General features: G+C 39.2%; 1 protein-coding gene across 10 annotated transcripts in view; it reads right to left on the bottom strand.

Moving 5' to 3' along the window:
- Positions 1 to 14,002, bottom strand: part of DLG2 (discs large MAGUK scaffold protein 2) — a 1,055,145-nt gene that overhangs the window by 1,026,441 nt on the left and 14,702 nt on the right. For all 10 annotated transcript variants that reach the window (XM_065049757.1, XM_065049758.1, XM_065049759.1 and 7 more), the window contains exon 3: positions 8,363 to 8,494. In XM_065049757.1, the coding sequence (XP_064905829.1) occupies positions 8,363 to 8,494 (132 nt within the window). The remainder of the gene's footprint in view (positions 1 to 8,362; positions 8,495 to 14,002) is intronic.

Genomic DNA, 14,002 nt, shown 5'->3' with positions numbered 1-14,002 from the left:
CTCTCCATAAAGAATTTCTTTCTAATATCCAGCCTAGATTTCCCCTGGCAGAGTTTAAGCCCATGCCCCCTTATCCTATTGCTAACATACATATATGTATAAACAGGATTAACTAGTTTATTTTTGTGTGTCTTACTATTCAGTGCTGAATCCCACTTGCACTTAAATCACTTAAATCAGTGGTTTTCACTGACTCCCATAACACATGAAGCCCAGGGTTAAAAAAAAGTAGCCTGGAACTCCAGAAAAGCCACAGGAGTGGCATCAGGCAACAGATTTGGCTCATTTATGGCAGCTTTGACATCTATAAGGTACAACACTCTTCAAGGCTAAAATGTTTCTGTGATTTTAAAACTGACATGCAGCTTCTTACGAAGTTATACTCGCTAAACAAAAATCACCTCTCAGTCTAGCCTAAAGCGACTCGGCAAACCAAAACATCAGAGAGGGAGAACAGCTCTGCTATTTTAGAGACAAAAATAAACATTGGGATTACTGATGGAACAGCTTGCTCCAGATTATTTTCTTCCATTTTATTAGTCGATGTACAAACTACATTAGCAAGATATAAATCAGTCTTTATTTAACGCCAAAAAAATCATCTATGTTGTTGTCCTTTTATGTTGCCTCAGCTTGAAAAAGGAGAATACATTATTCAAAATAAAACTAGATTATCTAAATGCATCTCTTAATAATTTGTCTCTAATTCTCGTCACAAACCAATAACAGGCCATCCCTATTTAACGCAGAGAATGAAAAGCTTTATACTGGGACAGCAGCCACACAGCAACAGCTGCTCCAACTGCATTTTATTACTTCTAATTATACATGGAATCCATATGGCCAAGATACACTTATAAAAAACAAAATAACAGGAAAAAAAAAAAGCAGCTTTTATTCCTTGTTGGATATTGAAATCTAACAAGCTCAACAATTATCACATTGCTCATATTAAAAACTCATCTTAGAAATGGTTTATCTCCAATGCACAGCTTTTGCATTTTGAATGAGCAAAGCCCACAAAGCTGCTGGATTCCTTGTTGGGATGTAAATGCCGTCATTCACTGGTTAAAAGGCAGCAAAACAGGAGCAGAGGGTTGCATTAGGATTACAAGTGATTATGTATTACCTAGGTTGTATCAGTGCTGTAATCGTTTTCTTCTTGCACACAGACAGGCTGAGAAGCCAAATACAGACCTGGGCTGGGATCCGGAAATTTTTGGAGTCCATCAGCATCCATATGCACCGGTTTTATGAAATTCTTAAAGGAAAAGGTCAACAGCAAGGATGAGATCCCAATCAAAATTCCCACAAATATAAGAGGTATCAGAGCTTTGCTTTTGGGTTCAGGTCTTTTCTGGTAATTCACAAGCTTATAATATTTAAATTATTTCAAATAAAACCCAATTTGAGGTGCACACATGATTCCCACATCTTAGCACATGCTCTCTCAAAGTGGAAAATAACCAAATTACTTTAATATGAAGAACTTGCTGTGGGAGGGCTACTCACTTTTCCAGTTTGGCCAGCAAGAATTGGGAGCGCCAAGCCCTGGCTCTGTTTGTTCCTCATCTCTCACCAGTAAAGCATCACTGTAACCCCCAGTAAGTCCCAAAGGCAAAAGCGATTCTGACATTTTCAGAGACAGAGAAATATTTCAGCTCCTCCATCACAGACACAACTAAGAAAGGCAGGGTAAGGGTAACACTTCTGACCTCGTTTCTGAATTCCCCTTTCTGGATACCTGGTGTCCCCATAGTACCGTGATGTCTGTCTGTCCTTTCCCAGAATGTGCATCTGTCTCCCAGCTCTCACCAACTAACTTTGAACCCTTTGCCTACTGGATAGAAGTTGATCGACAGAAGTGAAGAAGCTTCGTTTCCTCCAAAGGATCTGCAGGTACCATGAGGTGGGGAGAATTGGAAGAGTTGGAGAGAAATGAAGATACTGCAGAGTAAATTTCATTGCCATGGTAGCAAAAATAGCAGTGGGCCAAAATCCTCAGAAAAACAGCCACGTTAGATCTGTCTTTTTTTTTGGAAGAAATGGTTCACTCTGTGCAACCAGACTTTCGCTGGAGAACCACGAGGCTTAGTTCCTGGAGCTGGCTGCAGTCCAGCCTCTAGTTCATAAAAGAAACTAAAAAAAAGAGATCACACAACTTCAAACCATCCCAAAGATCCAGCACTGCTACCTTTAGCTGTTTTGAGAGAAAGCGCAAATTTGCTTACTAAGAGAATTGGGCTTCAAGAATAAAAGCAGCTGCAGCTGTCTTCAGGCAAAACAAAAGCTGCTCTTGAATTTAAATTTCAGCTCTGCTGTAATTTATGCTGCAACAAAGAAAGATGCCAGTTTGGGAAAGTAGGGCTCTGTGCAGAGTAATAACAGGCTTCCCCATTGTCAGACATGTCATCTGAGCGCTTCTCAAATGTGACAGAGCACTGAAGGGTTTTTGCACATTTCTGTTGCTCCTCGACATTTGTAATAGTTTCAATATTTTTAGATATGGCTGTAGAAGAATCTTTATCTCTCAGTCAGGGAAGGTCTGAATATAAATCTCTGTGAGAATCACTCCAACACATGATGCGAGGCAAGTGAAGTCAATGGGAGTTTTTTCTATTGACTTTGTGAATGCTGGACTCAGGCCCTGAGCGAGAGGATTGCCCAGAGTCCCTGGGCCAGACACAGGCTTGGCTGCACAGGATTAACTCCCCAGGAATTCAGTGTCGTTACAGGAGGTGAAATAGCCTGACATGACCAGAAACCAGCTCGCTGAGATTAAGTTTAGAGAACAATGACATAGGAGATCAGTGACCTTACATTCAGGAGCACGGTAAGGAGCTAAGCGCGCCGAACACATAAGTAGGTTAAAAACATCTACTGAGGGTGAGCTTGGCAAGTGTGAATAGATAACACCCGGCTGGGCTTTCCTACTGAAAAGTTTTGCAGTGCAGCAATTCATTTAAGATCCTTTTGGTTCCTGAAACACTGACACAGCACTAAGTGCTGCGACACCTGTACAGGAGAGACATGGACCTGTTGGAGAGGAGCCAGAGGAGGCCACCAAGACAATCAGAGGCTGGAACAGCTCTGCTGGGAGGACAGGCTGAGAGAGCTGGGGTTGTTCAGCCTGGAGAAGAGAAGGCTCCAGGGAGACCTCATTGTGGCCTTTCAGTGCTTAAAAGAGGCCTGGAAGAAACATGTGGACAGACTTTTTAGTAGGGTCTGTTATGACAAAACAAGGGGTGATGTTTTTAAATTAAGAGGGGAGATTCAGGACAGACATGAGGAAGGAATTTTTTACACTGAGGGTGGTGAAACCCTGTCCCAGGTTGCCCAGAGAGGTGGTGGATGCCCCATCCCTGGAGACATCCCAGGCCAGGCTGGACGGGGCTCTGAGCAACCTGATCTGGGTGAAGATGTCCCTGCTCATGGCAGGGGTGACACTGGATGAGCTGTGAAGGACCCTTCCAACCCAAACTATTCTACGATTCTGTGGTTCGATGATTCTATGAACATGTTTCCTCCTGTGGATTGAGAAAGATTGGTACTATTGATGGCCACCATTGCCTTAGAAAGGTGACTGTCAATCACATTCCTGATTTTGATATCCTCAACTTGTGCACCTTTATCAGGAGCCTTCTGAAATTTGGTGTTGCATTGCTTTCCATGGTGCCATGAACATCAAACCTTACATTCATTTGAAAGAAGAAGCACAAAAGTATTCTTGGTGGCTGTGGCGAAAAGCCTGAAAATATGACTGCTGCGTTTCTTAAAGTTAGATCACAGAAGAAGAAAATAGCAACCTGTGGTATTTTATATATTATTTCTATGCCTTTTGTGAACATCTCATAAGCTCTTTAACACTGAAGGCCAACGCTACCATGTATGACTAGCAGTGGATTTTTGAGGTGTTGCATGATCCTGACTTTTCCCCTGACATCTATAATCGTTCTTAACACCTACGTTGTTGCAGGTTCCATCTCCAGCCCAGGACTGTGTTGCAGGTCTCCTGCTTTTCTCACCATTTATCCTGCTGTTCACACATCTGTTGCCCAGTCCTGACCCACCTCCTTCCCTCTAGTCTCACATTTCCTCCTGTCACTATTTAAAGGGTTTCTCCTTGAACACAACATGCCTAAACGAATTCCGTGTCTTTCTATTAATTGCCTCTACATTCTTCTTCTCTTTACGTGGTCAACAGCATAATTCTTCTTTTCAGCATTAGAGCCTACAAATGGAGGGACTTTATATTATTATCCTTAGTTGACATGCATGGCTACATCTATCAAAATCTTCCCCATTTTTCATTCTTAGCGTTTTCCTTTTGTGACAGGGGCATGTTTCAACATCCCATCATTACTCCTATGGTAGGTTCCTCTCCAGTTTCTTTTATAGCAGTTTTGTAACATCCACATTATTTTGCAGAAATGGTACAATACCATTAGAAACAAAACAAAACAAACAACAACAACAACAAAAAAAAAGGTGATGCAGATTTTAGTTGAAAATATGCCATTTTAAAATTCAGGCAAATTTACGCAATCACAAGAAAAAAACATAAGACATGGTTTCAAAGTCCTCAGGAAATACGTCATCCAGTGCAGATCGGGTTTATCCGAATTTTAGAAAAACCTATTGAGATTAGTTTTTACCTAATACTGCATAAGATGATTACAGCTATTTGTGGCACTTTAATTCCTGCTAGAAACAAAATGATGTTTTATAGAGATATATCTACAAAACAACAACAATAAAAAACCACACAGAACCCACGACCCTGACATAAACCTCTTTCATCCATTTTCATTCCACGCAACGGCCTTCTAAGCTGTAAAATCAAGCACTTTTCTTAATGAAATGAAGGCTAGACAAATACACAGCAGAAGGTTTTAGAAAGAAATTGTGCTAAACTATGTATTGCATTATAAAAACTGATTAAGTTGCATAAAGAACAGAACTGCAGAAAAATAAATGTTTGGTTGTTTTGACTTATCCAGATGACTATTATTACTGTCTTTCATGGTTTTCTATCTCTGCACAATGCCTTTAAGATGCCCCATTACAAGACAATCCCAACAAACAAGGCCTTTGGATTTCCGCAGGTTTCATTTCCTCTTCCTCGCAGGGTTATAAAAAATAAGCACTCCCATCAGAACACCATGTGCTACAATTTGAGAGGACTTTATGATTTCAATATCATCTAGCTACAAATGGCCCTACAGAAAGCAAAAGTGTTCACAAGCTTGTAACAACAGTCGCGTAGCTCTTCGCCGCACGTAGCAGGATTGGTACAATCCTTTTGGTGAAAATGATTTGGAATTAAGAGCAATGTCAATATCTAAATGTGTGTTCTTCCCTTTGCACGCTCCTTCTGAAGAGTTTCTCCTCGTCCCCCCTCTTAGGGCTGGATTTTCAAAGCATTGTGTTCAAGCCGCTGGAGTGTAAATGGGTCTCCAGAGACAGCGGCTCCATGTGTTGCTTCGAAAATGTGCTTTTTCACAACTAACTCAGCTGTAATTCAGCACAGCGGCTCTAGCAAGAGATCCAGCAACGAGAACACCCCAAAGGGAGAAGATGCTTTTCAACCCAAATTAACATGTAAAAAGACAATCCTTCAGTAATCCTTCTGGAAATCACTTACAGAACTTTAACTTCTGTATTTGTAGTCACTTCTTGCCATGTGTTAGAGTGTACATATGAAAAATATTGGATCTTCACTTTTCTCATGTTACTCCCTCGTTCAGTAGTCAACAGTTAATATTTATGGAACACATTGAGTCTAGAAAAAATCACACACACTGAGAGCCCAAGTTCAAAGGCGGCTGGTTGAATCAAATCGCACAAGCATAAATTTGAGAACAAAAGGAACTAGACAACACTAGACTTAAAAAGTGCCTCTATAATTATTTCATCTGTTCTTGCTATACTGAATTTAAGACATCCTACAGATTTTAAAAGCATTTCGGAAGTTAATAAGAATTGAACACACACTTGGAGGATGGGGATGGTTATAACAGCTGAATTTATTTGTAAAGGAATCAAATTTTACTAAAGCTGTAGGACCTACAAAAACTGAATTTGGCACATAAAATTATGTTCACTTTATGCCTGGTAGCAATGTGCACTTCTGCATCCAGGTTAATAATTCTGTATTGAAACTACATTTTTCATTAGTAGTTACAGCCTAAATACTCAAAAGGTCAATCAGTTCTGGATAAAACCAATTTTTGACATCTGTAAATGAGATCAAATTTTGGAGAGCGATGGACACTCAGACTCTGAAAATTAAGTCTAATTAAGACTAGGCACTCAAAAATAGATAATTTCAAGGCAATTAGACATTCTGTAAATATATAAAAGACAAAGGAGCACTTGTAGGACAGAACTTAAAAAGAGACTACAAGCTCTGCCTCCGGTACTTCTTTGTGTGGTGGTCTGATGATGAATAGAAGAAACTATGACCAGAAGCTAAAACAGATGTCATGGAAGTGGGTTGATGGACCGATTATGCAAGAACCTCATTATTGATTGCGTAATAGCATCAACTGCCACACTTAAAATACCAATGAGAGGTCAGTCGTTTGTATTATTGCAGAATCTAGACCAACCAACTAGCAAACCAAATGTAACAATGGGAGATTTTTAACATGCCTTGCGATTCCCAAATCTCTTTTATAAAAGGAAGCATTTACAAACAAAGACAAGACATCCAAAGGCCTACAAATGAAAACGCAATCTAAATTCCGTAACACCACACTTCTCAATCAGTTATTGTGGTAATCAAAAGATTTCCTGTATTCTTTGGATTCAGCCTTAATGTATGTAATGAAACTTCTTCATTTCTGGCATGTGCAATGCAACAAATATTGCAGTAGAGCCACACAAAAAGCACATATGGTGTTGGAACACTTGGAAAGATCACTTCAAAGTACCACAAAAGTAAATGCACAGCTAATGTAGATTCTGTGACTTGTGTATTTCTTCAGCGCATACTTCTACATCCATAGTTATCTTCATAAACATGGCACAGAAACATCCCACCTTTTTTCACTCTTTAGTTCAAATCTATTTATAACTTTTTGGTAAATACCATTCCATTATGAAGCCGTTTACTTTTTTAAAGAATACACAGCAATTACAATTATGTAAGGTTTATAAAATAAAGTTAATCACTTTAAAGAAGCTGAGGGAAATTACAAGTAAAATAGCACTGACGTTAGTTACTTCCATTTGCAGGAAATATTAGCACAGATTTTTCACAAATGCTATAGAAATTACTAGAACTCTTCCCAGACCTCCGTTGTTTTCACAGCAATAGTGCAGTATTGACATGCTTCTACCTTTATGACGTATAATCAACATTTTTCCCTAACTGTTAATGATTGTAGCTCTGCAACGAGCACAATCGGTACTCAGGCTTCAACCAACCACAACCCGAAGGTATGTGTGTTTCTACAAACATCATTTGTGTTAAAAAACTGCCTAGTTCTGCCCAAAATCTACAGATGTTTGTGAAGGAATAAAACACCAAGAGGTCAATGCAACACGGGGGAGAGGGCAGAGGGAGGTAGAGCAAGGTTGACACACAGTTACTGTCACCACTTTCCACGACTGGCAGCACAGACACGGCACAAGGGACAACAGGGATGCTACAGCACACAGGTACGCTCATAACCTTGAAAACATATAGAACAACTTATGGAGGTTATTTTATATAAAGCTCCAAACCACCAAGTGCTCGACTTTGACAAATACCATCATTTAAAAGGTGAAATGGGGACCTTCGAGTGAATCCAAGATAGACTGAGTGACGCTCAGTGTATTAATGCATGGATTTGAACATTCTGCCAAAGTTTCACTGTGTCCTTGAGCATTTTTCTTGATTGATTTCCGAGTTTCTTTGGCTGACATTTTTCAGAAAAATTTGGCACAAAAGACATAAAGATTTTATGTTATTTGGTAGACAGTGAAATCAATGAAACTTTGGCCATTTACCTGAGTGGAGATGGCTTAAACTTTGAAAAAAAAAAAAAAACATTTATATCCTACTCTTGTTCAGTAATTTCCATTAAACAAAGGAAAGTAGCAAGGTTTAGAAATAACCATTCAATGCCTTATCTTGCAAGAGGATTTTGTTATGCTTTCCTTCACTATAAATAAGCAAATACCTTTGAAACAGCAGGACAACAAGTTTCCTCACAGAGAACCTGGAAGGATCATCACAGTTGTTCAGTTGTAAACACATATTAAATAGCGAGCAATAAAAAAGTTACTGGTTCTGACCCAGCTTCAGGTACAGGCCTTGAAGGCCTGACCAGGCCTTCAAGACATACATCTAATATTAAATATCAGTACCTACCTAGAAGTGCCTGAAACAAGCTGCTTTTAAAGATGCCCATCACCTTTCTGATGGCTTTTTTCAGTTGTTGCTCTTCTGGCTTCCTTAGTTTTTTACAATATTCTTCCAGCAGCACTAAAGCTCGGTCAGTATCTAAAAATGAACAAGTACAAAGAAAAGAGAAGTACTTTATTGGCTCTGGAAAGTATTTAAATGCTCAAATATTAATTCCACATTTCTAAATCTATTGTTCGCACGTGTAAGGAACATTTACACCAAATGCTATTGCGTTCTGTCGTTAACTGTGTGCAGTGAGCAACGTGGGCAAAACGGGAGATGAACCCAACACCACATCAGGCAGCTTACTGCCTATCTGAGACCTCCACACAAAGGGAAAATGACCTTTTGAATGGCATCTACAACACGTTTAATTGCAATTTATCCCAAACCTGCTGGAAGCTATGGGTTTTAGACCAATTTACAGTTTGCAGAAGCTACAAAATTATAGACAATAAACTTTCTAGATACCCATGCAGGAAAACTGGCCTTAAAATATATTCAGAGAAGACATGAAAATGTTTGCTTGGCATCTGCAGCACTCAGTTCTCTGTTCTCTGAATAGCAAATGTGTATCTGAAAGGCAGGAGTCCAAGAGGGCGGTGTTTTGGGGGTTTTTTTGCTGTTTCACTATATAAAACTGCTATTTACTTCTTTGGTGAAAACGAGACTTTGAGAGCAGACTTCCATTCATGTGTTGGCTCAAACGTCGCAATCCAGCCTTCCTGTAAGAGTCCAGAAACACAGAGATCTGCTTCTCCTGTCACTATTATCTCTGTGTAGTCATTTGCCAAGAGTATGAGTGACACATAAAATTGTATGAAATCCAAACATCACCATCTTACATATAAGAAAGCAGAGAAAAAAGGAGAATCAGACTTTGCCTTCCTTTCTCCCCATCATAAGCAGCGCACAGAAATGTCCATAAATATGTATATGACACTCAGATGTCTGAACACACTTTTGTAATAATAATATATTGCCACCCAGTTTGCAGTAAGGTTCCCAAACAGTAAAAGAAATACAAATTAATAATTATATTGAAACAAGTGCCTCAATATACATCTCTTACAGTAGAGTTCAATGAAAGCTTCATTACCAAAGGAGGCTCAGACTCTTTAGTTAAACTAAAGGACTGTTAAAATGCTTGGGAAAGCAAAAGAGGCTGCTTTTATCATTATTTTTCCTAAATAACTGAAAACAAACTTTCTATTTCACTAAATAAAAACTGATTGTCTTTGTTCATCCAAAGATCTTGAACACAATCCCTGTAGCATGGGACTCGTGGCATGACAATTCAACTAGTTCAGAGTAAGGGTAGAGACTCAACTTGTATTCTGTAAGTTGATAACATTCTCAAATTAAAAAGGGGAGATATTTAATCCATGATTAATTTTTAAGAAGATGTAATTTCTTTTCTTCCTCCTCACAGAAATTCTGGATGCTCACAAGCATTTTATCACAGAAATGAAAAACACCATAAATAAAAAGGAATTGGAATTAAATGTCTGTATCTACACACACATATAAAAATACACGTATAGATCACATATTTATGAAGATTAGGTAGTGTTTTATAGCAGTGAAGATATTTAAATAACTAAGAAGCTCATATATATAACCTACAAAGAGAAATCAGCTCTTTTATAGGCCAGGTCACAATACCTGGGCTGGGCTTACACCTCAGATCACCCAAATCAAAAGTACAACCTCAAAACAAAGTTCTGGGTCCAAGTGGGATATGGTTGGGATATTCCCAACAAATGGCTTGGAAATTCCCAATGAATGGTTGGGAATAAAGAATTAATTCTACATGTGAGCTCAGCTTCTTTTGCCTTGAAAACCCCAGTCACGTCCTACTTTTCACTGACCTCATGACTGTGTCTGGCCCACCTGTAGCACCTGTGCTTTCCTCTATATTCTGAGAGTTCTGGATGCCCTCAAAAATAATTAGTTAATAACTTAAAGCATAGGTTGGAATCAGGCATTCACCTTTCCCCCAATAGACAGGTTTATGCAATGAATACATTATTATATATTATACACTAATATTTATACTAACTTGAAGCAGCAGAGAGTAGTGGAAAACCATTGCAAAGTATCCAGCACTGAGAACACTTTTCAGAAGTGGACTCTCTGAGAAATCAGAAAAATGGGATTTGAACACCAGTTCCACACCAGTGAGAAGCCCTTCCACTCCATCTTTCTCCATCCTTGGTGAAGCATGCTGACATACCCTCCTTCATTCATAGAATCATAGAACAGTTTGGGTGGAAGAACCTTCAAAGCTCATCCAGTGCCACCCCTGCCATGAGCAGGGACATCTTCACCCAGATCAGGTTGCTCAGAGCCCCATCCAGCCTGGCCTGGGATGTCTCCAGGGATGGAGCATCTAATCATTCCTTCCCTAAAGTGTATGGTTCTTTTTTGTTAAAAAAATAGCTACAAAAAAGTGGCACCCTTTGAGGGTATGAGCAGAGTTTTTATTTTCTTTTAAATTCTTGTTTTTCAGTTCATCAAGAGGAAAAATGCCTACTTTGGTTGACCCCAAAACAGTCCTAAACTTTACAAACTGAACAAACAGCAACAAAGAATGAATCTAGTGTTAATTCTAAATCCTGGCTAAATCCCAGATCAAGTAATTATCTTCCTGGCTAATTTTCCTCTCTAGTTTTAATAGGATACCTTAATTTTCACTCCCTCTCTAAGCTCCTGCATAGAGCTGTAGCGTTTCCCCCCACAACTGCCCTCAGTAGCAGTGTATCCGCTTTTCCAAATAACCAGCAATGGGTTGCACATGTTGGGAGATCCAGTCACCCCCAGGCTGTCCTGCTTTTGCCGAAAGCCACCACTGATGTTCTGGTGTCAACTGGAAACGTATCTTGAACAAGAGTATTTTAGCACGTCAGGGAGGGGCCTGCATAACCAACACAACAGGGGTTTATGAGGCACCTGGGGCTGTTCAGCCTGGAGAACAGGAGACTGAGGGGAGACCTTATCACTGTCTACAGCTACCTGAAAGGAGGTTGTAGCATGAGGGGTGTTGGTCTCTTCTCCCAAGGAACAAGTGATAGGACAAGAGGAAATGGCCTCAGGTTGTGCCAGGGGAGGTTTAGGTTGGATATTGGGAAAAATTTCTTCCTGGAAAGGGTTGTCAGGCATTTAACAGGCTGCCCCAGGAAGTGGTGGAGTCACCATCCATGGAGGGGCTTAAATAACATACAGATGAGGTTGTTAGGGACATGGTTTAGTGCCAGAGTTAGGTTATGGTGGGACTTGATGAGTCTCTTCCAACCAAAATGATTCTGTGGTTCTATGATTCTATGTGAATCTCCAGTCATTTTGGCAGCAGATTAGGCTTTCAAAAAAAAAAAAGCAACTTTTGGCCTTCTGGAGAAATTTTAGGGGTTATAAATAATCTGGGATCAGATCTTCATATGGATTTGTATGGTACTTAGCATGATAGAACACAATCCTGTTCAGCACCGCTGCCAAACATTCATACCTCTGCACAACAAGCAAACAGACATATGATATAATACAATAATATGGCATGTCTGAAGGATACTGAGTACTCCTTCCAAGATGATGACCATCTTCAACTCCCAGTTATAGCCAAAGCAGACGGGGACATCCAATACGTCACCTTTTGGGGGTGTCTGGCAGCTATAAAATGTAAATAATACTTGGCAGCAAGAACTGACTGCCTGGACTGCAGCAGCGTAGTCAAATAAGAACCATATTCCTTGACACCCAAAGTAAATCGACGTTTCCGAAGCTGTAATCCCACACATTCTTCTCATCAAGAACAGCAGACTGGTGGCTTTCATCAAGGTCTGGATCACTGTATGTACAGGATGACAACATCCAATGGAGCACATGGTTGACTTTTAGCAGCCAAAATAAGTGCTGTACCTTACAGTTGGGGTGTATCACAAATGCAACCAAAAAAATCTTTGTCCTACAGTACCACTTTTCTCCAGTGCTCATACCAAAACTAAATTCAAGCAAGACCACAAATACACTGGATGCACAATTTAATAACCCAGATTGTGGATGTCTGTGTTGATCCTGAGTGGGTCCTTTGCACACACCACAAAAGTCAATATCAGTTGAGCCCCATGAAGTCTGCTGGACATAGTTCTAGTTTTTCTTACTTTCTTTGCATATTATGACACTATTTTAAAATTAACACATAATGCTAAATTCAGCCATGCCTAATATTGCATCAAGTCTAGTTTAACAATCTTTGACTCATATGACTGACCCTGTTGGCTTTGAAAGACCACTCTGACAAGAACCATTCAGAAGATAAGACGCAGTCCTACAAAAACTCACATATTTCTAGACAGCATTTGCATTACTGTTTTGTTTAAATGAATTATACTCAACATTCTTAATACAACAATAAGAAAAATTTATTTAAGGATAAAACAGCTTTTATGGTCCTACAATATGTTATCCATGAGACTATCAGTTAGCCTAAACTAACAATTCTGCATATTTTATTACTTTATCGGTCCATAATTCTTTAACTGGTTCATAAATGTTTGTGGTTTATGTTGCTGATCGAGGAATGGGCATTTGCAACAACACCAAAAATCAGAGATACGTGATACTGAAAGAGAACTGGACATCAGTAACTTCGCTTATTGGATTTATTTGGAAAATAGTTTTCTCCCTCAATCTAAAGTTTTACCACACAAGAAATTATTTACTTTTTCTTCTACAGAATCAGTCTCTGCTTAATTAATATAATGTACTGATTTATATAAGAATCAAAAAAAAAAGGCAAGTCCTTTCCTTGGAGTTATTATTCTAGATGGGATCATTAGAGAATAATCCATACTTTACAGTCCCCACACTTTATAGACACACCTTTATGTAACATAGATTTTTAAAGCTCCATAAGCAGACAGATATACTATAGAGCCAGAACATCTGTTGGGCCAATGCTTATACATCTGATGAAATTAAATATATATATATATATAAAATACACCATTAATAGAACCCAAGTTATATTTGAATGAAACATAGCCTCAGCATAGCTTACAGAGAAAAGGTTTTCCAGGGATACTGTTAATAAGAAATGAAGCCATGCATTCAAGGTAGAGGGTAATGTGCATTATATATCAAGAGAAATTAAATTCTCACTAATAAAAATTTGCTTCCTAAAGCATTGCACTTAAAATGTAAGTTACACACATGAAAGACTAAATGTCACAATAAAACATATTTAAAAGCAAGAAACTCTGCAATTAATTTGTTTTACCATCTAGTTTGATAAAAGGATGTCAAAATTAATTCTACCTCAGCTACTTCTCATGGTCCGTATCTGAGAGCTGGATGCCACTTGCAATACTAATCAGTATCACAGAATTACAGAATCACAGAATTGACTGGGTTGGAAAAGACCTCAGAGATCATCCAGTCCAACCCTTGGTCCAACTCCAGTCCATTGACTAGATCATGGCACTAAGTGCCATGTCCAATCTCAGTTTAAAAACCTCCAGGGACGGTGAGTCCAGCACCTCCCTGGGCAGCCATTCCAATGCCTGACCACTCTCTCTGCAAAGAATTGCTTTCTAATATTCAGCCTAA

Source organism: Columba livia, chromosome 1 (assembly GCF_036013475.1).
Source record: "Columba livia isolate bColLiv1 breed racing homer chromosome 1, bColLiv1.pat.W.v2, whole genome shotgun sequence".
NCBI lineage: Eukaryota > Metazoa > Chordata > Aves > Columbiformes > Columbidae > Columba > Columba livia.
The sequence above is the reverse complement of the archived record's forward strand: the minus strand, read 5'-3'. Positions and strand labels throughout refer to the sequence as shown.